Source organism: Mytilus californianus, unplaced genomic scaffold, assembly GCF_021869535.1.
Source record: "Mytilus californianus isolate M0D057914Y unplaced genomic scaffold, xbMytCali1.0.p SCAF_3, whole genome shotgun sequence".
In the NCBI taxonomy this organism is placed as follows: domain Eukaryota; kingdom Metazoa; phylum Mollusca; class Bivalvia; order Mytilida; family Mytilidae; genus Mytilus; species Mytilus californianus.
The window spans coordinates 127,431,754-127,458,210 of record NW_026262679.1 but is presented as its reverse complement, the minus strand read 5'-3'; the positions used below and the strand labels follow the sequence as shown (position 1 = coordinate 127,458,210).

General features: G+C 31.8%; 1 protein-coding gene across 1 annotated transcript; it reads right to left on the bottom strand.

The window, feature by feature from the left end:
- Positions 1-381: 381 nt before the first annotated feature.
- Positions 382-26,140, bottom strand: LOC127736152 (uncharacterized). Its single transcript, XM_052246709.1, has 17 exons — positions 25,918-26,140; positions 23,705-23,790; positions 20,713-20,829; positions 19,751-19,984; positions 18,291-18,411; positions 17,783-17,893; positions 11,983-13,410; positions 11,198-11,433; positions 9,973-10,443; positions 8,537-8,717; positions 7,832-8,030; positions 7,473-7,633; positions 5,970-6,864; positions 4,761-4,948; positions 3,884-4,006; positions 3,025-3,095; positions 382-1,483 (listed from the first exon to the last, which is right to left on the bottom strand). Exons 1-17 carry the CDS (start codon positions 26,021-26,023, stop codon positions 770-772), a joined length of 5,442 nt encoding a protein of 1,813 aa, XP_052102669.1. The 5' UTR covers positions 26,024-26,140; the 3' UTR covers positions 382-769.
- Positions 26,141-26,457: the final 317 nt, after the last annotated feature.

Below are 26,457 nucleotides of genomic sequence, written 5' to 3'. Positions count from 1 at the left end.
GTTCTGTGACATCACATTAAAAGTCAGGTTACCTTGTAAAAAGAACAAGTCCCAGCATAAAAGAAATGAAATGAACACTTATAATAAAAATAAGTTTAAACAAAAATTAAGAAGCCATATTTCCTGAAATTACCTTTGAAATCTTAAAAAAAATCAGGTCTTGTCAAGTGAAGAAAACATCAAGAAACAAATGTCCACTCTAGCATATATGTGGATTCATTTATTTTCTTGGGTAACAATTGTTCATGGATTGTGAAAAATTTGTATTTTTGTGGATATTTGATTTCGTAGTTTTGCCGAAGTCTGCATACAAGCCTATAGAAAATATGTAATTCATTGAACATTGTAATTAGTGTTTTACCTTTACCCACAAAGTCCTACAAACAATAACGAATCCACAGTAGACACTCAAGATAAAGTTTCAAAGGCCTCCCATTTAAAAGCAAGACCTATCAAATTATGTAACGACATTTTAAAACCAAAATGATAAGAACTGCTCTCTGCTCTACCCACTCTAACTTTGTTTTATTTTTTCATTAACAATTACATATAATAATTTTGTGTAATTGTAATAAATCTCATAACAGTTTGTTTTGGACCTGCAGGAGCACTTACTTGTCATTCAAATCATGTTCTATTACACAATGTTTTAGAAAAAACAGTTGTCTATAACAATAGGTGAGGTTTTTAGGTTAGTAAACAATAAATATAAATTCTTCAGAGGATATAATTGTTCAATCGCCACATACAAGTGGACTTTACAATGAGATCACATAATTTGACAACCTATGCCAGTAGTCTCCCTTCGTTTCATTTTCTGGCTTGAGAATGACAGAGCCATGGCCTGAGCACCTAGTAATGCAGGTGTAATTTGTAATTTATGTGTGCCATCAACGATGCTTGTTAACAATTTATTCAAACGTAAAATAGCAATGTCAGCAATATCTTCTGGAACAAACACAAGATGTTTAGCATCAGATGACAGATCAACCAATGGCAATTGACAATGAGCCACAAAAGTAGCCAATGAGATTCCCCGTCTAAAGTCCCACATGACTAATTTCTTGTCTCTTGAAGATGTCAAAAGATACTTACCTGTCAGATCAAACTTCAAACTGATAACAAAATCATCATGTTTTTTTAATTTGTAACTCAATGTCCCATCTGCTAAAGACCAGACATATATTGTTTTGAACCCACACGAAACAATGCATTTACTATCAGGTGAAAATGAAGCTGCGACAGCAGATGACTTCTGATCGAATCTCATGGAATACTGTCCAGACATTTTGACCACTCTAATTCCTCCATCAGTTGATGCAGAGAAGGCATACTGGTCATCAGGGCTGATGTCTACAGCGGAGCTACCACTCATCATTGTGTCATTGTTCTGCATCATATTCTCCATGTCAACTGCAGAATCGGTCTCATCTTCAGTAATCAAAGGTACAATCAAGGGGAAATCAAACATTGTACTCACTATCTGAAAGATTAATTAAGAGTTCCAATATAAGAATTATAATCAAATAAAGTAAATGCTTAACTAAGTTCTGACGGATGTTAGTCAACATGGGCAACTAGTACAGGGCAGTGTAATCAAATAAAGTGAATGCTTAACTAAGTTCTGATAGATGTTAGTCAACATGGACAACTATAGTACAGGGCAGTGTAATCAAATAAAGTGAATGCTTAACTAAGTTCTGATAGATGTTAGTCAACATGGGCAACTAGTACAGGGCGTTGTAATCAAATAAAGTGAATGCTTAACTAAGTTCTGACGGATGTTAGTCAACATGGGCGACTATAGCTAGTACAGGGCAATGTAATCAAATAAAGTGAATGCTTAACTAATTTATGCTTAACCAAGTTCTGACGAATGTTAGTCAACATGGGCGACTATAGCTAGTACAGGGCAATGTAATCAAATAAAGTGAATGCTTAACTAATTTATGCTTAACCAAGTTCTGACGAATGTTAGTCAACATGGGCAACTAGTACAGGGTAGTGTAATCAAATAAAGTGAATGCTTAACCAAGTTCTGACGGATGTTAGTCAAAATGGGCGACTATAGCTAGTACAGGGGAGTGTAATCAAATAAAGTGAATGCTTAAACAAGTTCTGATGAATGTTAGTCAACATGGGCAACTAGTACAGGGCAGCGTAATCAAATAAAGTGAATGCTTAACTAAGTTCTGATAGATGTTAGTCAACATGGGCAACTAGTACAGGGCAGCGTAATCAAATAAAGTGAATGCTTAACTAAGTTCTGACGGATGTTAGTCAACATGGGCAACTAGTACAGGGCAGCATAATCAAATAAAGTGAATGCTTAACTAAGTTCTGACGGATGTTAGTCAACATGGGCAACTAGTACAGGGCAGCGTAATCAAATAAAGTGAATGCTTAACTAAGTTCTGACGGATGTTAGTCAAAATGGGCGACTATAGCTAGTACAGGGCAGTGTAATCCAATAAAGTGAATGCTTAACTAAGTTCTGACGGATGTTAGTCAACATGGGCAACTAGTACAGGGCAGTATAACCAAATAAAGTGAATGCTTAAACAAGTTCTGACGGATGTTAGTCAACATGGGCAACTAGTACAGGGCAGTGTAATCAAATGTGAAAGAATAGAAGCAAAGAATGTTGGAGAAACTAAATCAAAAACATCAACAGGTTAAAACATTTTTTTACTCAACATTTAATAAAGTTCCTTATATGTCACAATTCTTTGTTCTTTGTTTATTTCAATAGTATTATTAATATTAGTAATAGAAACATTTTGATTCATTGGATCATTAACTGTAATTTATGGAGAATTTCATAAATGTCTTTTCTCTGTCTCAAATTTTTTTTAGATATTTTTATGGTATTAAACCACTGTGCCAATGGGAAATAAACCTTTATGATTGCAGTTTTATAATATTTGGTAATGTTTTAATGAGACATTGATCTAGTTGTTGTGCTCCTACTCAAAATAAGATATCCATAACTTATGTAGCCTGCTTTTAGTCACAGTTACCTACCTTAGTACCTGAGGAGTTGATGGCCACCTGACTCAGTGAGTACAGAAGTTCAAACTCTTTTACCATAGTACCTTGAAAAAATTGAAATGTCAGTATAATAAAACAACTGTAGATTCATAATCAATACTAATTTTACTGGACTTCATTTGTAAAGGAAATTACAAACCATGGAAAATCCACAAAATACAAATCCTTAACTGCTTTGTTAGCAAATCAACAACATACCATTGTACAACCTAAAGAAAAAAACGAATATAATCATAGTAAATAAAATGTTATTTAACACTGTCATCCTATATAACAAGTCTGAATCTTGAAAAACAGACTTGAACTTCTAATTTTGGTCTCAATGCATCAGCTGTACGAGAATGAAGTATTTTTTTAAATTAATCACTTACAATTTTTAATATTAAATGCTTTCCTTTTAGACTCTATGACCCATTTTTCAAGCCTTAACTTAATAATGACTTACCATTTTTTATGTTAAATGCTTTCCATTTAACCTCCATGCCCCCTTTTTTTTAATCAATGGCTTACCATTTTTGATGTTAAATGCTTTCTATTTAACCTCCATTCCCCTTTTTTTTTAATCAATGACCTACCATTTTTGATGTTAAATCTTTCCATTTAACCTCCATTCCCCCTTTTTTTTAATCAATGGCTTACCATTTTTGGTGTTAAATGCTATCCATTTAACCTCCATTCCCCCTTTTTTTAATCAATGACTTACCATTTTTGATGTTAAATCTTTCCATTTAACCTCCATTCCCCCTTTTTTTTAATCAATGGCTTACCATTTTTGATGTTAAATGCTTTCCCTTTAGCCTCCATTCCTCCTTTTTTTTAATCAACGACTTACCATTTTTGATGTTAAATGCTTTCCCTTTAGCCTCCATTCCACCTTTTCCAACAACTAAAATGCTGTTAGCTTCTGCTGCACAGTTCACAGCCATTTTACTTGACAGTTTGTGTTTCAATTCATCTAAATAAAATAACAGAGATTTAATTGCCAAAAATAAATATGGATACATTTTACATAATTGGCAGTCATCCGTTTCAAAGATTTCTGTTCAATCTATAAGGTAGATGTTGACAAATACTGTGGATTCATTTATTTTTGTGGGTACTAGTTTTCATGGATTGATGAAAAATTGTATTTTTGTAGATATTTGATTTCGTGATATAGCCAAAGTCTCATTTATAAATCTTATAGAATATTTGTACTTCGTTTAACATTTTAATTTGTGGTTCACCTTGACAAAAGAAATCCACGAAAATTGGTATCCAATGAATAATAGTGAAACCACAGTAAGCCTTATGGGCCTAATGACACAAACATCTTTTTAATTTGATTGGTCAGTAAATATACAAACTTGATGTTAGCGGTAAGTTATTATTTTACTGGATATTTCAATTTCAAGACTAAACTTTGAACTTTGATGGCTACAATGTATAGGCTATTTTCTATGTAAATGATATTTCAATCCAAAAGTAATCAGTAATATCAGTGTAGAAACACTTTTCAATTGTAATTCTGTCAATCTGCCTCTAAATACTGTTTACATCTTCTGCAATTTAAATACACCATAAATTTTACAATGAACTATAAAAATTGGGTCATGATCTGATGAACCTGCTCTGGTGGAGAGTTGTCTCATTGGCAATCATACCACATCTTCTTATTTTTATTCCTATTAGTTGGACATGTAAACCTTACAATCATTTATAACACTTACATGACTGAGAATCAAGTATAATGATATCATCCATTTTTGTAATTATAATAATTTCTTCTCCACTTTTTGACATGAGCAGGTGAGTGATCATTATTTCATAATTCTGTTCATACACAGTTTTCCCATCATTAAGGTCCTTTACTATGAACTGACCATCTGACCGTCCTACCAAAACTGATCTATTGTCACTACAAAAAAGAAATTAGTTGTAAATGCAAAAGTCTGTTATCTCTAAAATTAGAATCACTCAGATCTTATATTCCAGTTCCCCAACACAAATTTTTCTTTGCAAATAATGTGTCGATAGCTAAATTAGTCAGATATCTCCCTCTACCTAGCTTCGACTGGTTCTCTGTTCAAAGTATAACAGTTTATGAGATCATATTCTTAGAGATAACCAATTGTGATTATTACCAAAATGACTTACTGTCAATACGAAAGAAAATAGTGACAATGTGGTACCTTTGTAAAACTGTCTAATAGCAAATTATAATTGAAATATTTGTTATTATACATGTATTCTAAATCTGAACTTTCTTTTTTGATGTGGCTTGTCTTCTATGTTTATGCATTATTCCTATTCTTTGCATTCATCTAAAATGTGTTTATAACAACAATATATAAATAGAAAGAAACTTAAATTGACTTAGTTTAAATACTTTATTGGCAAAATCTTTACTAATTCTTCAAATTTTCACGAAAAGTACATATTATAAAAATAACACATAGCTGAGAGAGTGATAGAGCAGATTGTTATCCCGAGAAAAGATTGTCAACTGAGGCAAAGCCAAGGTTGACAATGTTTTTTCGAGGGGTACCAATCTGCTCTATCACCCTTCCAGCTATGTGTTATTTAATTTATTATACTGAATGTTCTATCATTATTTCTTTTACAGTTAAATTCTGAATTGAAAGTACTTCACTAAGACATCACATACATTACAACATTATAGTTAATAGAAAAATATCATAAGTGAAGCAAAATATTTTTTTTTTGACAGTCTATGAAAAAAATCTGAAGCCTAGATGTAGAACTTTAGTATTATCTTTAATATATTGATGTAAAGTCAATTCATTGTCCGTTGAAATATCTATTTTTATTGGTCTTCATGAGAATGTGACAAAAAAGCCATGGGATAGAGTAAATTATCTCCCTCGTATTAGCCAATCAAAGTCTGGCATTGAAGTATAATAAACTGTATTATTTACCTGCTAATTTTAACAGCTGTTGTTGAGTAAGTTTTCATATCTTTCCTGAAGTCTTCGGTAGCAGTTGCTGCATCCAGCTGGTTACCAGTCTTTAAATAAGTATCACAGAACTCATTAACAACTCTGCTAACATCCCATACTCTGATGGTACAATCTTGTGAAGCTGAATACAACATATTTTCATCTTTACTTAGAATCAACTGCATGATTTCCATACTGTGACCCTTCAAAGACTGACAGGGAACCACTTCTGATAATGGATTGTCTAAGGTACCAGCATAAAATATATAAATCTCATTGATTGTTGTATATTCTAAGGCAGTGATAGCAAAGATATGATCTGTGCCAAATAGTTTCAAGCATGTGACACCATAGCGACCACAGAATTCTTTTGTACATTCTGACACTTGTTGTCCGTCTGCTATCTTGTGTATATACCATCTCTTATCATTGTCCCCATTTGTGACCCCAGTACTTCCAAGGCCAACAGCAAAGTATTTCTCTGATGGATGAATCGATACAATATCTGGTGAGTAATGTTCCCAGTGCTGTACAGAATAGTCCTTTTCTGCTGTAGCCAGATCCAACATGTTTATGAATTTTCCCTCTTTATATCCCAATCCTCTGTACAACATTTTATTGGTGGTCAAAATATGAACTAATGCATGATATGGAGGTTTGCTTGATCCAAAGGAAAAACCTTCTATTGCTGAAGTTTGCAGTGTTTCTAAAGTCTCCATTTTCAACACCAACATAGATTTTTCAGAGAAAACAACAAGATATTGATGATCAGGGGAGATTACTAGGTAATCTGGCTTAAACTCCAACTGAACAGACTTGGTCACTGACATTGCTGTCATGTTTTGTCCAATGGTACAAACATTTATCTGGGTTACTGGAAAAATGATAGGAGATATATTTAATAAATTATATGTATATCTTATAAATTACATATTTAAAGAAATAGATTCAAACAAAAATTAAGCATATTGAGAAAATCAACTCTTTACCATGAGTACTAAAATTATTGAACATATTTTTTCTCTCAAATCTAATGAAAAATATTTATTTTGATGACAGAATGTGTGAGTATGTATACAATGATAATCCTAATTAACTAAAGATAGGTTGTTTTATTTAAATAAAAATAGAAAAAAAAACTTTTATTGGAAGACTATAAATTTTGTGGTAATTTAGAATTATAGACAAATACCACACAACATGAATAGTTTCTATTGATTTGTGTAAAATAAATCATAATTTATCAATAATTGTACTTTACCAGTAATAAAAGAATATTAAAGCTTGGGATTAAAACCAATGGTTCAAGACAAACTCAAAATTTGAAAGTTCGATCAATCCTTAGGTTTAAGTTATTTATATGAAAATAAAGATTAAAATGCTCTCTAAGACATTTTTCACTTAATGGGTTGCTTTCTCAACATCTGACCCAAAACTCTTTTTTACTCATACAATTTACTGGACATTAAAAGTACCACTTACAGCTTGAATAAACAATATATTTATCTGACACAGCTACACATTCTGATCTATTTGGAATGTTGACCACAGCGAAAGTCTCGCTATTCACTAACTGATCATGGCTTCTTGCTCCTCCTCCTCCAAAAGAGTTCTCAGATTTATCATGACCAAGTACAAGGAACCTAAAATAAAGGTAATCAGGTTTATCATGACCAAGTATAAGGAACCTAAAATAAAGGTGTAAATCAGGTTTATCATGTTAAAGTACAAAGAACCTAAACATCTAATAGCTGTCTTCATATGGCACAAATACAGATTAGTCCTACATGAATCATATTATATATATTTGAAAATCAAGGATAGATGTGTTCTAATCTTACTTATCATTCATCACAGGGCAGTAAACAGATGATGTTCCTTTGACATCTAATTTCTCTGAGAATGCAGCTGATCCATTGTCGTTCATATCAAAGACGGAGAGATAATCATTAGTATGGTCTTTTACAGCCTCTAATACTATCAGAATATTGTTGTGTTCCTGTAGATGCATCACTCGACTGAAATCTCTACCATATCCACCTGCATTATATAAAATTGTAAGTAAATGCATATTCTCTCATTGTAGAAAATAACAACAATACAATGACATTGTGTAATTTTTTTTCCATATATATACAAGCAAAATTAACTAAGAGTCCCCTGTCCTCAGCTCTAGACTGCTTTATAAATGAGCCTGTTTTTTTTCATTTGGTTTATATTTGAAAGATTTAGCAGAACTACTAGTTTTTCAGTATCAGAAAGATTTTTAAATATAGGATTATCTATAGCAATGTCAATAAAGTTTTATATGTAGTATTTCATAATTAAACTGCAAAAAAACATTTATTATAATATGAGAGAGAAAAAATTGCTCTTAGAATGTAACCCTACGACCAAAGAGAAACCTCTGTCCATGTTTGACAGAATATTTCAATTTAAAACACTCAGTCTATATACAAGAACCTTAATGCTGATGACAATAAAAGATTACTTTTCCTCACCTTCCATCATAGGCAAGAAAAACTTGTTGTCACTTATAACATTACCTCCAGTATGCCATACTTGGGCATCAATCATAGTTTTGATATAGCCATCAGGAGGAGGAAGACACTTGGATAATGGCAGTAACAGAGATATATCACACGTCTCTGACCATTCCTTAGTTTCTGTCACAAGTTTCTTCATGAACTCACTACCAGTATTGCCAAGACCCAGCTGACCTAAAATCTATTCAAATAAATAAATATTTATATCGAAATCTCTTGTTTACATAAAATACAAGGGCGTCCAATTAATTCATGTAACTTGTATACCCTTATATGTTCTATTGTATGTCCTAATGTGTTCTTTTGTATGTCTTAATGTGTTCTCTTGTATGTCCTAATGATTTCTAGTGTATATCCTAATGTGTTCTATTGTATGTCCTTATGTGTTCTAGTGTATGCCATAATGTGTTATAGTGAATGCCCTAATCTGTTCTAGTATGCCCTAGTGTGTTCTAGTGTATCCTCGATTGTGTTAAGGTGAATGCACTTATGTGTTATAGTGTATTGTGTTCTAGTGTATGCTCTATTGTGTTAAGGTGAATGCACTTATGTGTTATAGTGTATTGTGTTCTAGTGTATGCCCTATTGTGTTTAAGTGTATGCCCTAATGTGTTCTAGTGTATGCCTTAATGTGTTCTAGATAATGTCCTATTGTATTCTAAAGCATGCACTATATTCTAGTGTATGCTCTGTGTTCTGGTATATGTCCTAAATTTTTTCTAGTGTATAATAGAAAAACAAAGGATATGGGGTATCCAACCATGACACAAAATCAGTAAATGCACAGCAAAAAAAAAGACACATAAAAGGCAAAGAAAACAGCACTTTTATTGCTGTTTTTCATCTCAAATTCCCAGTGAGGCCTTCAACACAGAGAAACAGAAAAAAACTCTCACCTCACTGAAAGTTCAAGACAGCCCCTGAGTTGGAAATTCTTTGCAAAATAGTTTGGGTATGCCCTTATGTGTTAAATTGTATGCCCTTATATGTTCTAGGGTATGCCCTAATGTGTTCTAGTGAATACCTTAATGTGTTCTAGTGAATCCCTTAATGTTTTCTAGTGAATACACTAATGTGTTCTAGTGTATTTCCTAATTTTTTCTAGTGTATGCCATTATGTGTTATAGCATATGCCATTATGTGTTCTAGTGTATGTCCTAATACATTCTAGTTTATGCCTTAATGTGTTTTGTACATGAATCAGGCCTTTAGTTTTCTCATTTGAATTGTTTTACAATTGTGATTTTGGAGCCTTTTATAGCCTATACGGTATTGTTTTTTCTAATTGTTGAAGGCCGTACAGTGACCTATAGTTGTTAACTTCTATGTCATTTGGTCTCTGGTGGAGAATTGTCTCATTGGCAATCATACCACATCTTATTTTTATATAGGTAAATGGATGACAACAGAGAGAAAGCAATATTTTTGTAAAGTACCTGTAATGCCAAATTGGAGCTGTCTTTTCTGATACTATCACTGCCTAATGACAACATCTGCTTAACAATCTTTATATCATTGTAGGATTCAACATCATCAATATTACCAGCGGCATCCATCTCAGTCAGGGCCATCTTCAAATCTTCTATAACACTTGATAATGATACAAATTTACATTTGGCATACAGCCATTCAAAGTTACATGCTATCTCATCGTGGAAATCTTTAAATAAATGACATTTAATCATTTGGTAAGGTAATTCAATCAACTTTCTAACATTGCAGCATTCACTATTAAAATAGATTGGTTGATCAGGTACCCCTCTCTTTGACTCTGGGTAGGAAGCTTTTTTCTTTTTGTACAATTCTAATGGCTTAGGTTTGTTGTACCATGTTCCTCTGAAGTAGTCCACTAATAACTGACACATATTTTTCCCTTCTTTACCTGTCAAGTAACGTCTCCTGGCAACCTATAAAACAACACAACTTATTACTTAGATATCTATTGATGATTTTAATATTTCAGGTTATTTTTAGATTACTAAATTAGCAGCGGATAACTTACCTGATTTTAAATTCCAAACAGACTCATAATTTTTTGTAATAACTTTAATGAACAGCACAAAATCTATTCAACCTATTTTGAATTTTGACAAATGTTCAGGAAGTGTAAGGTAGGACTTGACTAACCTTACAAATTTCATATGAAAAGAATTTTTGTAATGTCAACACATTATTGATTTGTTCCATAAAATAATATGTGAAAAGTTTCCCCCATTTTTCATATTGTTTTTTTTTTTAGATTTATAGCCGTACATTTTAGTTGTTGAAACACCAAGAAGATAACTCACTTTACTCATGTGAAATATTTGAAATATTGGGCAGTGTTGGAGATCATGAAGATATACAAATCTATGCAACTTTAGATAAAAAAATATTTTATTTTATTGAAGATTTTCTATAAGATCAGATCTATTCATCAATATTTATCATAAGTAATTACCATGATTCCTTGCAATCTCACAATTGATATAAAATAAAGAAAGTATGCAATGCAATGTCAATAAGTCTACTGTATTATCTGAGAAATAAGAAGCAAGGAAAAGTCCAAAAAAAAGAAATGATCTCTTCAAACTTGTTCAGAATTTTAGAACCATGTTCTTTCTAATAAGTTTATTATTATCACGATTATTAAGATATTATACAAATATCTCTATGTTTAACCTCAATGAACTGCCTATGGTACCATCCAACTACTTTCTTCCCTCCAGATTTTTGAAATGCCATGTAATCTTTAGTATCTTTCATCAGTAAAGATATAACAGAAGGAGGTATCCTGATATTGTCTGGGTCTGGTGGTAAGTGGTAAAGGTATGTGTCCTGTAGGGTTTCATCATCCAATGACAATAAATCTTCCAGTTCTGTGTGACTCAAACCCTCTCGTGATGCACTCAGAAAGCCTAAAATAAATATTTTACCAAATAAAATTATCAAAAACAATTATTGCTTATTCATAAATAAAAACAAATTAAATGTAGTTCTTGTATGTGCAATTGATGCATGCTCTCTCAGTTATTTTTAAATATTACTAAACAGAAATAAACATCTGGGCCATTCTGGGGTATGCAATGTATATCAATCATGTCAATGAGGCTACAACCAAACAACACAAAAAAACCAAAAGACATAAAATGTAAACATAAAGTTAGAGTACAAATACTTATTGTAAATAACCAATTACTGCAGCGTACCTCATAAAATAAGATTTATATTATGTGTTGTAAACCATACAAGGAGACAAGACAGGAAAGGGGAGATAAGTAATAAGAGGGTCCACTAATGAAGATAGAAAAATAAATTGAATTAACATCTCATGACTTTGACCTGTCACCATTTCGGTGAGAGTGACTTTGGATCCTTAGTGCTTGTATCTGTAAACAAATCTGTAAACAAATCTAAAGACAAAGGTACACCTCACTAAATCTTTTACTTCTGTCAAATAGACTTACCAAAAGTTTTTTCTACAACTTCTATACCATTTTTCTTTTCCAGATAATCAAAGAACATGTCAATGGCTGCCTGAACATTTGGTCCAACTTTAAAATCCTTCACATCAGTTGATGACCTCCAAAGTATAGCTCGGTCTACCAGGAGCTTCACATATAGTGGTCTAGCACACTTTACAAAAAATTCCATCAACTGTCGACGTTGAGGTTTTGTCAGTCTTCGATTCTTGAGCTGACAAATTTTCGTTATCACCTCATCTGAAGTATTCATTGAAAGTACAGGTACTTCTATAAACTGCTGCTCTATTATTAATCTATTACGAATGTTTTGTAAACATCCATTAGTTTCTGGCAACATGGATACTATTAAATGAATGTTTGTTGGAAGCTTTAGTGGGAGCCAATTCATTAGATGAGCACGGTCATGGTTTCTCAGCTGGTCAACTGAGTCTAGAACAATTACTAATGTTTGTGAGGTGTCATAGTTGTTGAGCATTGATTCAAAGAGTTGAGTAAGGTATAGAAAATCTCCTCCAAGGTCAACAAATGATGGTAAGGTCTTGTTTATTATTTTGAGTATTTGTCTAAGAACACTACATAGGACATCTTTTAATGATGAGGAATTGGCGGAGGTCCCAAGAAATCTGACAATCACAGAACTCCCTGGAAACCATTGTTTTGACATCTTAGCAACTTTTGCCATGATAGATGTTTTCCCGGAACCAGATTCTCCATGTAAAATGACAGGGTGTGAGTACTCTTTCAGCTCACATTTCTTTATCATTTCTAGTTTCATGTTCTTTTCTGGGTCGGCATCAACATCCCGGTCCATGTCACCATTGGCATAGATCATACCTCTTTCTTTATAAAGAGCAATTTTGCTCTTCACTTCTTCAAAGTAAGGATCCTGTTTTTCAGAAACTTGGTCAATCTGAGGTTCATTTTCTATATTATTCTCTAGGGTGTCATCATTACCAATTTCCTCGATTTGATCTGACTCCAAACTCCCATTCTCCTTCTGTGACAACTCGCTATCGTCTGGACCACCGTGAACTGTCGTCATTCTATCTCTGATTTCCTCCAGAATTTCCTCTCGTCCACAAAAACTTTCTAATCTTTTCTGTCCAAAATGTAAATGATGAAGAACTTCTTCATACAATTCATCATCTTCCCTGTTACCAACTTTCTTTTTCAGAGTATAATCTACCATTTTTATCATGTTTTCCTCAAAATGCTTCCCCATATTGATGAGGTATTCCATATGATCAGGATCCTCAGGGTCCACTCCATTTGGAGTCCAATACAATGTGTCCTTCTTAGTCTCATCTGGAAGAAGGACAGGTTGTATTTTTGCTATTTTAAGACGTTCTCTTAAATCTTTAGCCTCTTGGTCTATCGCAGTGCTGTCTTTTACTAAGTCAATAAATCTTTCTACAATAGAAATAAAGGTGTTTGAAGAGAGGTTTGTGGAAATTTAACAACTCTCTTCTGTATGATCCAGATTGTGTCCGTATTGTTAAAAAGGTTATAAATAAAAATAAAGAGCAATATGCTTCTCTTGTATATAGCAGAGAAAACCTAAACTTAGTAGACTCTAGTGATATCGAGTTCACAATTAGTGATCAATTATTTTTAGAAACATTATCAACTGAAATAAGGGGGAAAACAATATCATATGCTTCATTTAAAAAGAAAGAAACAAATAAATTAGAATATCTGCTAGCTGAAGATATAAACAAGTTAGAAGAAATAACCCAAACAGATGAAATTTTGGAACAGATTGAAAAAAAGAAAACAGATCTCAAAATTCTAAGACAAAATAAATTGAGGGGCCAATATATAAGGTCAAAAACACAATGGGTAGAAGAAGGAGAGAAACCATCAAAATATTTCATGAATTTAGAGACAAAAAATTACGTAAAGAAAACAATTCCTAAATTAATTGATAAATCGGGAAATATAATTGAAAACCGAAAACAAATTCTAAACGAAGCCAAAAATTATTACAAAAATCTATATTCCAAAAATGTGACAATAAAATCTATTAATTTGAATAACGCTTTACCCCATAAAGATATACCAAAATTATCAGAAAATATGAAAGGGTCCTTAGAAGGGGAAATATCATTTATGGAGTTGACTGATGCAATTAAAAGAATGAAAAATGAGAAAAGCCCTGGATCTGATGGATACACAAATGAATTCCTAAAACTTTTTTGGATAGATATAGGTAAATTTGTACATAGATCAATTAAATATGGTTATAATCAAGGGGAAATGTCTGTTACTCAAAAACAAGGTATTATAACTTGCATACCAAAAGGTGATAAACCAAAGCAATACATGAAAAATTGGCGTCCGATCAGTCTTTTAAATACTACATTGTATTTACAAATTAGCATCAAGTTGCATTGCAGAAAGGATAAAATCGGTTTTATCAATCTTAATTAATAATGATCAGACAGGATTTATACCTGGTAGATTTATTGGTGAAAATACCAGACTGATATATATGATTTACTACACTACACCGAAGAAAATGATATCCCAGGCATTCTCCTCCTCATTGATTTTGAAAAAGTTTTGATTCTATCTCCTGGATTTTCATAGATTAAGTTCTTGATTTTTTCAACTTTGGAAATTCCATAAAACACTGGGTTAAAACTTTTTTTACAAATACCAAATCAGCAGTAACACAGAATAATTTTCCTTCAGATTTTTTTACAATTGAGAGAGGTTGCAGGCAAGGGGATCCTTTATCCCCTTACATCTTTTTGTTATGTGCTGAAATTTAAGGAATACTACTTAGAAAAACGAAAATATTAAAGGTATTACTATTGAAGACTCAGAATTTTTGATATCGCAATATGCTGATGACACCACACTTATTTTAGATGGTTCATCAGAATCCTCAGATGCATCTCTTTGTGTTTTAGAATTATATGCTGAATGGTCTGGTCTCAAGATGAATTTAGAGAAAACAAAGGTAGTTTGGATTGGGAAAAAGAAATAAAGCCAAGATACAATGTGTGCAAAGTGGGGATTGGAGTGGGGTTCCAACAGATTTATGCTCCTGGGTATTAAATATTCGGTTGACTTACAAGAAATGGAAACACTAAATTACGAACCCAAACTTAAAGAGATAGAAAGAACAATGAAAAGTTGGTCAAACAAATATTTATCCCCAATTGGAAAAATTACTATAATTAAAAGTCTTATAATTTCAAAACTCAATCACTTATTTTTAACTTTACCAAATCTTAACAATGGATTACTTAATCAATTTATTAAAAATTTATTTTATTTTATTTGGGATGGTAAACCAGACAAAATTAAAAGAGAAACAATTGCTCAAATATATGAACTGGGTGGACTTAACATGTTAAATCTAAAACAATATATAAAAGGATTAAAACTAACTTGGATAAGAAGAATAATTAAACAGACTAATAATTATTGTAAGTTATTAACTTGTTCTGAAAAAATAAAATTAAATGAATTGCTCAATGTTGGTCCAAGAACACAAGTAAGAAATCCATTTTGGCAGGAGGTTTTTAATGCTTGGACTGAACTCCAAACTAAAGTAGCTGTTAAGAACAAATATGATTTTAGATTTTACCGTATCTAATCTTTGGAATAATAAATAAATTAAGATTGGTAATCAAACCCCTCTGTATAAAAAATGGACTGAAAAGGGAGTCTGGCTAATAAATGATTTAATTGATAATGATGGGCATTTAATGAACTGGCCGGAATTTCAAAAAACATATAATATTGATACCAACTTTCTTATATTTCAAGGAGTAATCTCAGCAGTTAATTCCTATATGAAAAGTCTTAATATTAAATGTAATCAGCTTTTAAAGCTTTATGGGCCAATTATACCAACTACTATTGCTATATTTCTGAAATCTACAAAAGGATCAAAAGACATGTACAATGTTTTAAACGAAAAAATAACAAATATCACATCACAGGAAAAGTGGTCGGTAATCCTAAATAGACAGAATATTATTTGGAATAAAGTATATAGACTGCCATTTTACATTACTAAAAATTCAAAATTACAGTGGCTCCAATACAGGATTAATCACAGAATTTTGGGAACAAATAAATTACTCTACAAAATTGAAGTCTCACAAAACAATAAATGCACTTTCTGTACGGACTCGATAGAAACTATAGAACACATATTCTGGACATGTCCAAAAGTATTTGATGTTTGGGAGGAACTTAATAAATGGATATATTCAAAAGTCCAAATTGAACTACCACTTAATTTAGATATAGTCTTATTTGGGATATTAGAAAAAACAGAAAAAAACTACATAAGAAACCTCATAATATTATTAACTAAATAATATATATACAAAACAAAAATGCAATGTGGACAAGTAAATATTGTAGCCTTAAAAAATTATCTTAAAGAAAATTTGTTTATTGAAAAAATAATATTTTATAAAAATAAACCATTACAAAGAGCGTACTCCTGCTGGAACCCCTGGCTCCAACTAATACAATGACTATACAAGTAAACTTTTACGTAATAAATATATCTACCTAATCCATGCTACCCAGGTTAGTTTTCTCTTTTTTTTTACCATTATTATTATTTTTTTAAGTTTGTCAAATGATTCAAAATATCAACTATATGTACTTGTCTCAATTTTGCTGATGTACTCTGGACTTACTTACTATGACGATTTATATATGTAGCTTTTGCCAATAAACACAATACAAAAAAAGAAATAAAGGTGTTCTAAAATTTTAAATCATGTTTTGTTTCGATCTTTTTACCTTTACTTAAAAAAAATCCATTTCTTTTAGAATAATCTGATAAATATTGCATTGACTTGCCTTGCATTTTTATTTATCAATGTGAACAGATAAAAATGCACAAAATAATCACTTTTTCAACAATTAATCATTCAAATAATATGTACAGTTGTACTACTCAAAGAAAGTTTTGCAACACTTCCATTGAGATTAATGGGTGTCAAACTTTGAGGGCTCATATACTTGTAGAAAATGCCCAAAATGACCTGAAATAAAAGGCATCCTTGTTTTTTAAGGATATTAAATTGATTAAGAAGAAAACTAAAAATTTAGGGGGGTGGGGGGGGGGGGGGGGAATGCTCCACCCAATTTTTTTACAACACTTTCAGTCAGAATTTTATTTGCTTAACTTATTTGAGTTGTGTACACATGGGGATCAGAATAAGAAAGGGATTAAGCCACTAAAGGAAACAATTTTAGATAGTACACAGAGTTCTTTACAATTTTCCAGAAAAAAATTAGCAGTTTTGGAGAGAACTTTTATCTTTTTTCTTCTTTTTTTTTTAAAGCATAAATATGTAATATATGATCAAACAATTTTGTTTTCATTTCATTTTTTTTGTGTTGATTAAATAAATTGTCCTTGAGACACAAAATAACTGCATGAATCAAACAATGGTTTTAATTTGACAACAGTGATATCTACAATAGATCTCAGTGAAATAAACATAATGCATGTAAGTTGTGATAACTTCAGCTCATGGTTGAAAACCTTTAAATAAGAAACTTTCAAGACGAATAACTGCAATAAAAGCGCTCTCTCTTGATATTTTGACATATTTCATGATAATGTTGTCCCATTTACATTTATCTCATAATATATACCGGAAAACATATTCATATTAAATGCTGAAGATGGGTCAAAGATGTTACATAAATTTAGCTTTCAAAGCTATTATGGATAAACATCAGCTTTATATGTATATTAAGCACTAAAACCAAAATTGATTAACAATACCAAACATACTTGCAATCTTGTCTTCTACATTTATATCCTCAAAATTTCTGATGTAAGCAAGCACCCTGTTTCTGATGGAATCACTTTCTATAATGCCTTTAGTTGCCTCTGCCTCAGTCACTAAAATCAGATTATCCAAAAGTTTATAAAATCAGAGTAACACTATAAGCTACGTCAAACAAAAACCACAACACTCCTCATTTTGGTCCAAATAAGGCTAAGATTTAGATTATAAAATGACTGAAAATTTTCAGAATACATGTATAACAAAAAAATCCACATTATTTGTATGATCCTAGCTACAAAATCTATTCAAAACTGACCATGTTTGATTTTTTTCTTAAAATTATTTGTTTCCATGATATGATAACTAACATTTCATGTACGAAGTTTGTTTTTAAAAACAGAGAATTATTTTATACATAGTAATTGCCACAATAATTAATGACTCTTGGAAGAAAGAACAAATGTATAAACTTCTTTCGTAAAATCAATCATTGAAATGACCTCAACATACCTGAATAAAAATACTTCAATCTTTGATCTTTAGATATACGGTTTTCTTCATACGCCTGATCTGCAGCTTTCCTTAGATACTGGGTCAATTTCTCAATTATGTTATCCCATTCCCTTCTTTCCTGAATGATTTTACAAAATATGAATAATGTTTTAAATCTTAAATATTCAAAAATAAATATGGTTTCTTTTAACATGTTTAAGCAATTACATTTATAAATCTAATACATAATTTTTTTAATTTCATTTCCTATGAGTACAAATAATATTTTGGTTTATTAAATATTTTTTAGTTTTTTTTTATCCCTAACACAAAGACATTTTTGTCCAAGAAAGTTTGGGTTTAAGCATATTCAGTGTTTATCATGTCCCTTTATAAACAGTACAGTAGCATTCTTCACTATTAATATTTATTGACCTGGATACTTGTTAGTTCCACTAAATGCCCAGTACAATGTCCAGTACAATGTCTCTACAAACGAGAGATGAATATGCAATATTTCTAGAGAAAAAAGTCTTCAATATAATTTTAAATGTTTTCCTGTGCTCACAATTTCATCATGAATGACAGAAGATAATTAGCAAGGATTTACCTACTTTTGTAACACTGATTCAATGATTGACCTACTTTTGTAACACTGATTCAATGATTGACTAACTTTGATTGACCTTCTTTTGTAACACTGATTCATTGGTTGACAAACTTTTGTAACACTGATTCAATGATTGACCAACTTTTGTATCACTGATTCAATGATTGACCAACTTTTGTAACACTGATTCAATGACTGACCTTCTTTTTTACCACTGATTCAATGATTGACCTACTTTTGTAACACTGATTCAATGATTGACCAACTTTTGTAACACTGATTTAATTATTGACCAAATTTTGAAACACTGATTCAATGATTGACCTACTTTTGTAACACTGATTCAATGATTGACCAACTTTTGTAACACTGATTCAATGATTGACCAACTTTTGTAACACTGATTCAATGATTGACCAACTTTTGTAACACTGATTTAATGACTGACCTTCTTTTGTAACACTGATTCAATGATTGACCAACTTTTGTAACACTGATTCAATGACTGACTAACTTTTGTAACACTGATTCAATAGTTGACCAACTTTTGTAACACTGATTCAATGATTGACCAACTGATGTAACACTGATTCAATGATTGACCAACTTTTGTACCACTGATTCAATGATTGACCTAATTTTGTAACACTGATTCAATGATTGACCTGCTTTTGTACCATTTAGTCAATACAGAATCTGGTACTCAGTGGCTCCCATCTCTCTTTGTATTGATCAAGATCAATGATCTTTCCTTTTTTGGTATTTTTTTTTTTCTACAAAACTATAACTTCTTTTCTATTGATATTTTATATACTTGTGTTGACCTGATACAAAAAATATTCAATCCCTTAAATATGACAATACAAACCTTTTCTCTCTCTGTGGATTTCTTTGGATCATCATTATTATAATTTGGAAGGACGTCGGTGATTGGTAGAAGATAAAACACAGCAGGTTCAGCATTGTCATCACGTTTGTACCACTGATTCATCAGAAATGTGTCGCAGCCCACCTTCATTGCTGTACGATACAGAATCTTATACTCATTGGCTTCAATCTCTCTTGGTATTGATCTATAACCATACTTGTCACCAAGAAATAACTAAAATATACAGATTAGTAAAGTGCAGGAAAAAGCAAATTATCATAAATCCTAACATCTGGATAGAAAAGATTTGTACTTTCTTTTGCACTGAAGATATATTTCCTATGCAAGTTTCTATAAACAATCATGTTAGTTGTTTTTTTATCTAACAGAATTTGAAAGTTTGAAATTAAAACATTTTTTTCATGACATACAATAGGAAGGACTTTTACTGATTCATTATAACCCAATGCATCATATACAGATAAAAGACAGCATTTGCATTCTTGACAATTCCTTTGATGCTATGACCGTAATAAGCAATTTTACTAAACTAATAATGTGTCATTTATAAAGTCTAAAACAAAGCAAACTTTTAAAACTAGTAATGTTCCCTTTATTAAGTCTAAAACAAAGCAAACTGTTTAAACTAACACTTCTATTTTAATTGCAAACAAGTATCAGAGGAACTGAGTGTATTTGTTGTAGTGTCATTAAGTTGTTAAAGTGATAATTCACTGAATACTAATTTTTAGAATGAAACAGTGTATAACAAAACTTTTTTACCCCAGTGAAACTACAAAAAATAAACATTGAAATTTAACTGATGTGTTACCTATGGAACATATTTTCATTGTAAAAGTATGTACATGTACTTAGACATCAAAAGTAACCTGCAGTTCTCTTTCTATGGCTAAAAAAAAAAAGATAAAGTGGTTGACTGCATTACCAAGCAAATAACTTACAACAAAGTATGGTCCTCTAGACATTAGCTTACAGATCTCTACTTCTTCCAAAACTATATCATTGGTACTGTGGTCAATAGAAGCTTCATCTCTTACTCCCCAGCGATAATCAATGATCTACAATACAATAAATACACTGTTATCTGTGAAATAATATAGACAATTAACTATCAGCAATATAAAAATAAGAAGATGTGGTATGATTGCCAATGAGACAACTCTCCACCAAAAAGACCAAATGATGTAGAAGTTAGCAACTATAGGCCACGGCTTGGCCTTCAACAATGACCAAAACCCATACCACAAGTAAGCTATAAAGTAATATATAAAGCATATACTTTTTTTTCTAGTTTCAGTATTGGATGCAATCTTTGTTGGTGGTCAGATGATATTAGCTGTTGGTAATATCTGACAACAAATAACTAGAGGCTCTCAAGAGCCTGTGTCGCTCACCTGTATCTACTGTGGTTTTGATAATCATGTAAAATAAGGTTAAAATCATAATAAATAGCATTAGATACCCTAATAATGATTGAGGCCAAGTTTGGTTTAATTTGGCCCAGTAGTAAAATTAAAAGCAGGTCATCCCATTAATATTGTAGTTTTACAATAGTTACTGAAGACCCCTTATCATTATTTAAATTAGTTTTCAAGTTGTGACCATTTAAAATTGTTTTTTCACAATTTTCCCATAGAATTCTATAGTAAACCCCTATGTTCTATTTTTAGCCATGGCGGCCATGTTGGTAAGATGGTAGGGTCATCCGATACATTTTTCAATCAAGATACCCTATTGAAAATTGTGGCTAAGTTTAATTCTATTTGGCCTTGTAGATTAAGTGGAGAAGATTTTTGTAAAAGATTACAAAAATTTAAGAAAAATTGTTAAAAATTGACTATAAAGGGCAATAACTCCTTAAGGGGTCAATTGACAATTTTGGTCATATTGTCTTATTTGTAGAAAGTAATTTGCTGAACATTATTGCTGTGTACAGTTTATCTCTATCTATAATAATAATTAAGATAATGACCAATAAATTGCTTCACCGAGCACAGCTGGATACGACCGCAGCTAAATACGACCTCAGAGGTCCAACCCTGAATAGTTGGGGCAAAAATGGACACAATATTCGCGCTTGATACAGGTCTGAATTTGGATTGTAATTAAATATTTGACACAGAATAACTGTAGTCAAAGAACTTAGAATTGGTTATATGATTTGAATTTATGCTCAATTTTTTGCTTTTGTGCAATACACTATGCTGTTGCGAATTGACCCCCCCCCCCTTTTTTTTGCAAAAAACAAAAAAAAAAAATATTTAAAGAAATATCATTTTTTAATTTCTGAAATCTGAAATGAGAAAAAATTGTCCCCCCACAATTTCTTTTTTACCCCCCCCCCCCCTAAATTTTTTTTTCAACTCCCCCCCCTCTTTTTCAATTTTTTTCAAAAAAAAAAAATCTTTCCCTCAAGATATGGTCATAATCTCAATTCAAATTTCCAATGGAGTTTGCAACCATAATTACCCATTTAAATACATCATACAAGCCTTAAAATAGAAAATGACATACATAATCATGGCTAAAATTAATATTCCTTAATCAGCATTTTTTATAGTAACTTCTAAAAATAAATTGACAGCTAATCACCTCAAGACAGTACAACATTTCTTTATACATAATTTAAAAGCAATGTAAGGGAGGTAATCCAAACATAACATTGTACTTTAAAGTAATTGTCCATTAACCAGGAAACCCTTGTTTTCCCCTTTTTTGCCCCTTATTCCAAAACTGTTTGAGCCACAACCACCCAAAGCCAATCCTAACCATCCCTTTGTGGTATAGAAACTTGTGGTCTAATTTCAGAGAGATCCATACACCTTTCCACAAGTTATTGTCTGGAAACTAGAAAAATGCTTATTTGGGCCCCTTTTTGGCCCCTAATTCCTAAACTGTGAGGACCATAACCCCCAAAATCAATCCCAACCTTCCTTTTGTGGTTATAAACCTTGTGTTTAAATTTCATAGATTTCTATTTACATATACTAAAGTTATTTTCCGGAAACGCTGACGACGACGTGATACCAATATAGGACCGCAAAATTTTTTGCAGTCGTATAAAAACTGCAAAATTTCCCTAAAATTACCAATTCAGGGGCAGCAACCCAACAACAGGTTGTCTGATTTGTTTGAAAATTTCAGGGCAGATAGATCTTAACCTGATGAACAATTTTAACCTGTCAGATTTGCTCTAAATGCTTTAGTTTCAAAGATATAAGCCAACAACTGCATTTTACCTTATGTTCTATTTTCAGCCATGTCGGCCATGTTGGTTGGCAGGCGGGGTCATCGGACATATTTTTTAAACTAGATACCCTAATAATGATTGAGGCCAAGTTTGATTTAATTTGGCCCAGTAGTTTCAGAGGAGAAGATTTTTGTAAAAGTTAACGACGATGACGGACGCAGGACGCCAAGTGAGCTAAAAACTACTTTCATATCAGTACTCACCACGCTGAAGGGAGAAATTATCAGACCTTTTCACCTAAAGTTGATCCCTACAGGTTGAGTGCATGTAGAAAACATGTGGCCTTTATTTTTTTTTTTTTTACACATGCAGTTCCTTGGTGATTATTGCTACCTTTGGGAAATATTGGCACTTTTGAAAATAAATAAAAGAAAATGATTGAAAAATATTGTTTTGGATGGCAAATGATACTTATTGTTCAACTTAACCAAAAGATCTAGATGTATTTCATTGTTTGTCAGGGGGTAGCAGGGTTGTCAATTCCCAATTTCCTTAAAAAATTAAAGCTGAATCCCTAATACCAGATAACAATAAAGCATTCTTTCCTAGATCCCAAAAATAATCATTAATTCCAGAGTCAATAAGTGTAATCAAGAATTCCCACAAAAATAAAGGCCCAATCTCGATGTCCCAAAAAGTGTCTATCCACCCCTCTTTGTAAGGATTTTTTAGACAAAATTCACCTGAAAATCTAAATTTTTCTTCAAGCAGTATTGACGTATTCTTGGTACACTGTTCTTCATCAAGTAATTCCTATCTACTGTCATGTCTGGAAATACAAAGTGAATGATAGTTAGTCACAATATCTACTGTCATGTCTGGAAATACAAAGTGAATAATAGTTAGTCACAATATCTACTGTCATGTCTGGAAATACAAAGTGAATAATAGTTAGTCACAATATCTACTGTCATGATTGGAAATACAAAGTGAATTATAGTTAGTCACAATATCTACTGTCATGTCTGGAAATACAAAGAGAATAATAGTTAGTCACAATATCTACTGTCATGTCTGGAAATACAAAGTGAATAATAGTTAGTCACAATATCTACTGTCATGTCTGGAAATACAAAGTGAATGATAGTTAGTCACAATATCTACTGTCATGTCTGGAAATACAAAGTGAATAATAGTTAGTCACAATATCTACTGTCATGTCTGGAAATACAAAGTGAATAATAGTTAGTCACAAAGAATAATAGTTAGGCACAATATCTACTGTCATGTCTGGAATACAAAGTGAATAATAGTTAGTCACAATATCTACTGTCATGTCTGGAAATACAAAGAGAATAATAGTTAGTCACAATATCTACTGTCATGTCTGGAAATACAAAGTGAAAAATAGTTAGTCACAATATCTACTGTCATATCTGGAAATACAAAGTGAATAATAGTTAGTCACAATATCTACTGTCATGTCTGGAAATACAAAGTGAATAATAGTTAGTCACAATATCTACTGTCATGTCTGGAAATACAAAGTGAATTATAGTTAGTCACAATATCTACTGTCATGTCTGGAAATACAAAGAGAATAATAGTTAGTCACAATATCTACTGTCATGTCTGGAAATACAAAGAGAATAATAGTTAGTCACAATATCTACTGTCATGTCTGGAAATACAAAGTGAATTATAGTTAGTCACAATATCTACTGTCATGTCTGGAAATACAAAGTGAATAATAGTTAGTCACAATATCTACTGTCATGTCTGGAAATACAAAGTGAATAATAGTTAGTCACAATATATTTTTTTTTAAATGATTTGTTCCTTTATACATTCTGTGTTTAAAATTACAACTTGTCACTCAGAGATGTCTTGTAAAAAAAATTTGGGACTGATCATGGGGGAAGGGGGAGGATTCTACTTCAACCTGCCAGATATTTATGATAGTGAGTTTAACTATCTGAGTATCTCTATCTCTTGTGTATATTGAAAATTATTATTTTTATTAGATATTTGTTTGTCTCTTTTCAATTGATAATTTGATACATAACTCACACAGCCTAAATTTAGATCCTGTCATACTGTCTGGGTGTTTGTGCATGAATGCCATTCTTTCCACCTTACAAACAGAATATAAGTGTAGATTGCTGGAGAACTTTATCAGAAGTTTTATACATTTACAATGTATGTTCCCTTATAACACTGTATAAAAGGGGGATCACTTGTATAATTTGCTCCAACAATGGATCAGCCTCTATAGTTATCCCAAAAAAACCTTTCATCTCAGACGAGACAAAAATCATTCAAATACCAGAAAAAGCTGTATACAACCAATAAAATCTATACATCCAACTATAACGATGCATTACAGATCCTGTAAATTTCCAGCATCATAATCCTTATGCAAAAAAGTTATGCTATTACATTACAGTAAGAGTGTTTAATGACGTCATTAACAGGAGTTGACCAAAGCCTAAGGGTCAATTGTGTAAAATCGTTCTTAAAAAGGAACTTGTGATATCAGGTCAACCTTTTGCATTTGCGGAATAAGTTATTTCTCTAATCATGTCTTTCACCGGAAAAGATCGTCAATTACGCACTCCCTTATGACGTAATTTATCAGATAGAAGGTGCGCCTTATCCCTGAACGGTGACACACCTACATATTAATGTTTAAAGCCATCTTCAGGTTCGTCATTCTGCAGGATAATCTAGAAATAATTTATGTTCCGTAGGTATGTAATCTCAATGTTCCGTACAACTGAAGGGAGGGTTATGTTAATTAGCAGCTACCTTTTGCACTGTATCAAACCAAGAATTTGTAATTGCTAAAGTTAATTTGAAACGTTACTCTGTTAAGGGGTTATCAGTTTAAAGTCATTCATTTTTTTTCTACTTAAACTTATAGTATGTTTTTTATATAAATAATAAACAAAAATACCAGTGAAAGTTGAACTGAAGAACACACGAACAACCGTGTTCTCCATTTCTGGAAGGTCCCCATAACTTCCATTGAGGACTTCTTTCTGGGTCGCTTCATCACCCATTGTAAAGATGAATATATTCAAAGATCTATAAATCTTTTTTCTCTCATGACAAAGGACTTATCAGCATTTAAATACCCATTTTCTGAAACAATAATATTATGTGTTTACGGTCTCCAATCAAACATCAAAAGTAAATGTCAAGTCGAGTTCCGTCTAAATACAAATATTCCGGGGAAGATGTATTTTTTAAAATAGATCATTTTAAAACGTAATTTTCGATCTGTTTGTTGATATAACCTAATATAGCTCACGAAGTTCTCACCTGTCCTAGGATTTTTTCATATTTCATCTTTTAAAGATTCAAATGCAACTTAGACTAAATTTCAATCAAAAAACTTTTTTTTTTAAATTTTAACTTGACTTAGTTAAATCAGAGACTACTAGTCTATAACGTGTTATAGTAGTCTCAGGTTAAATTTGTACCAAATCAATTT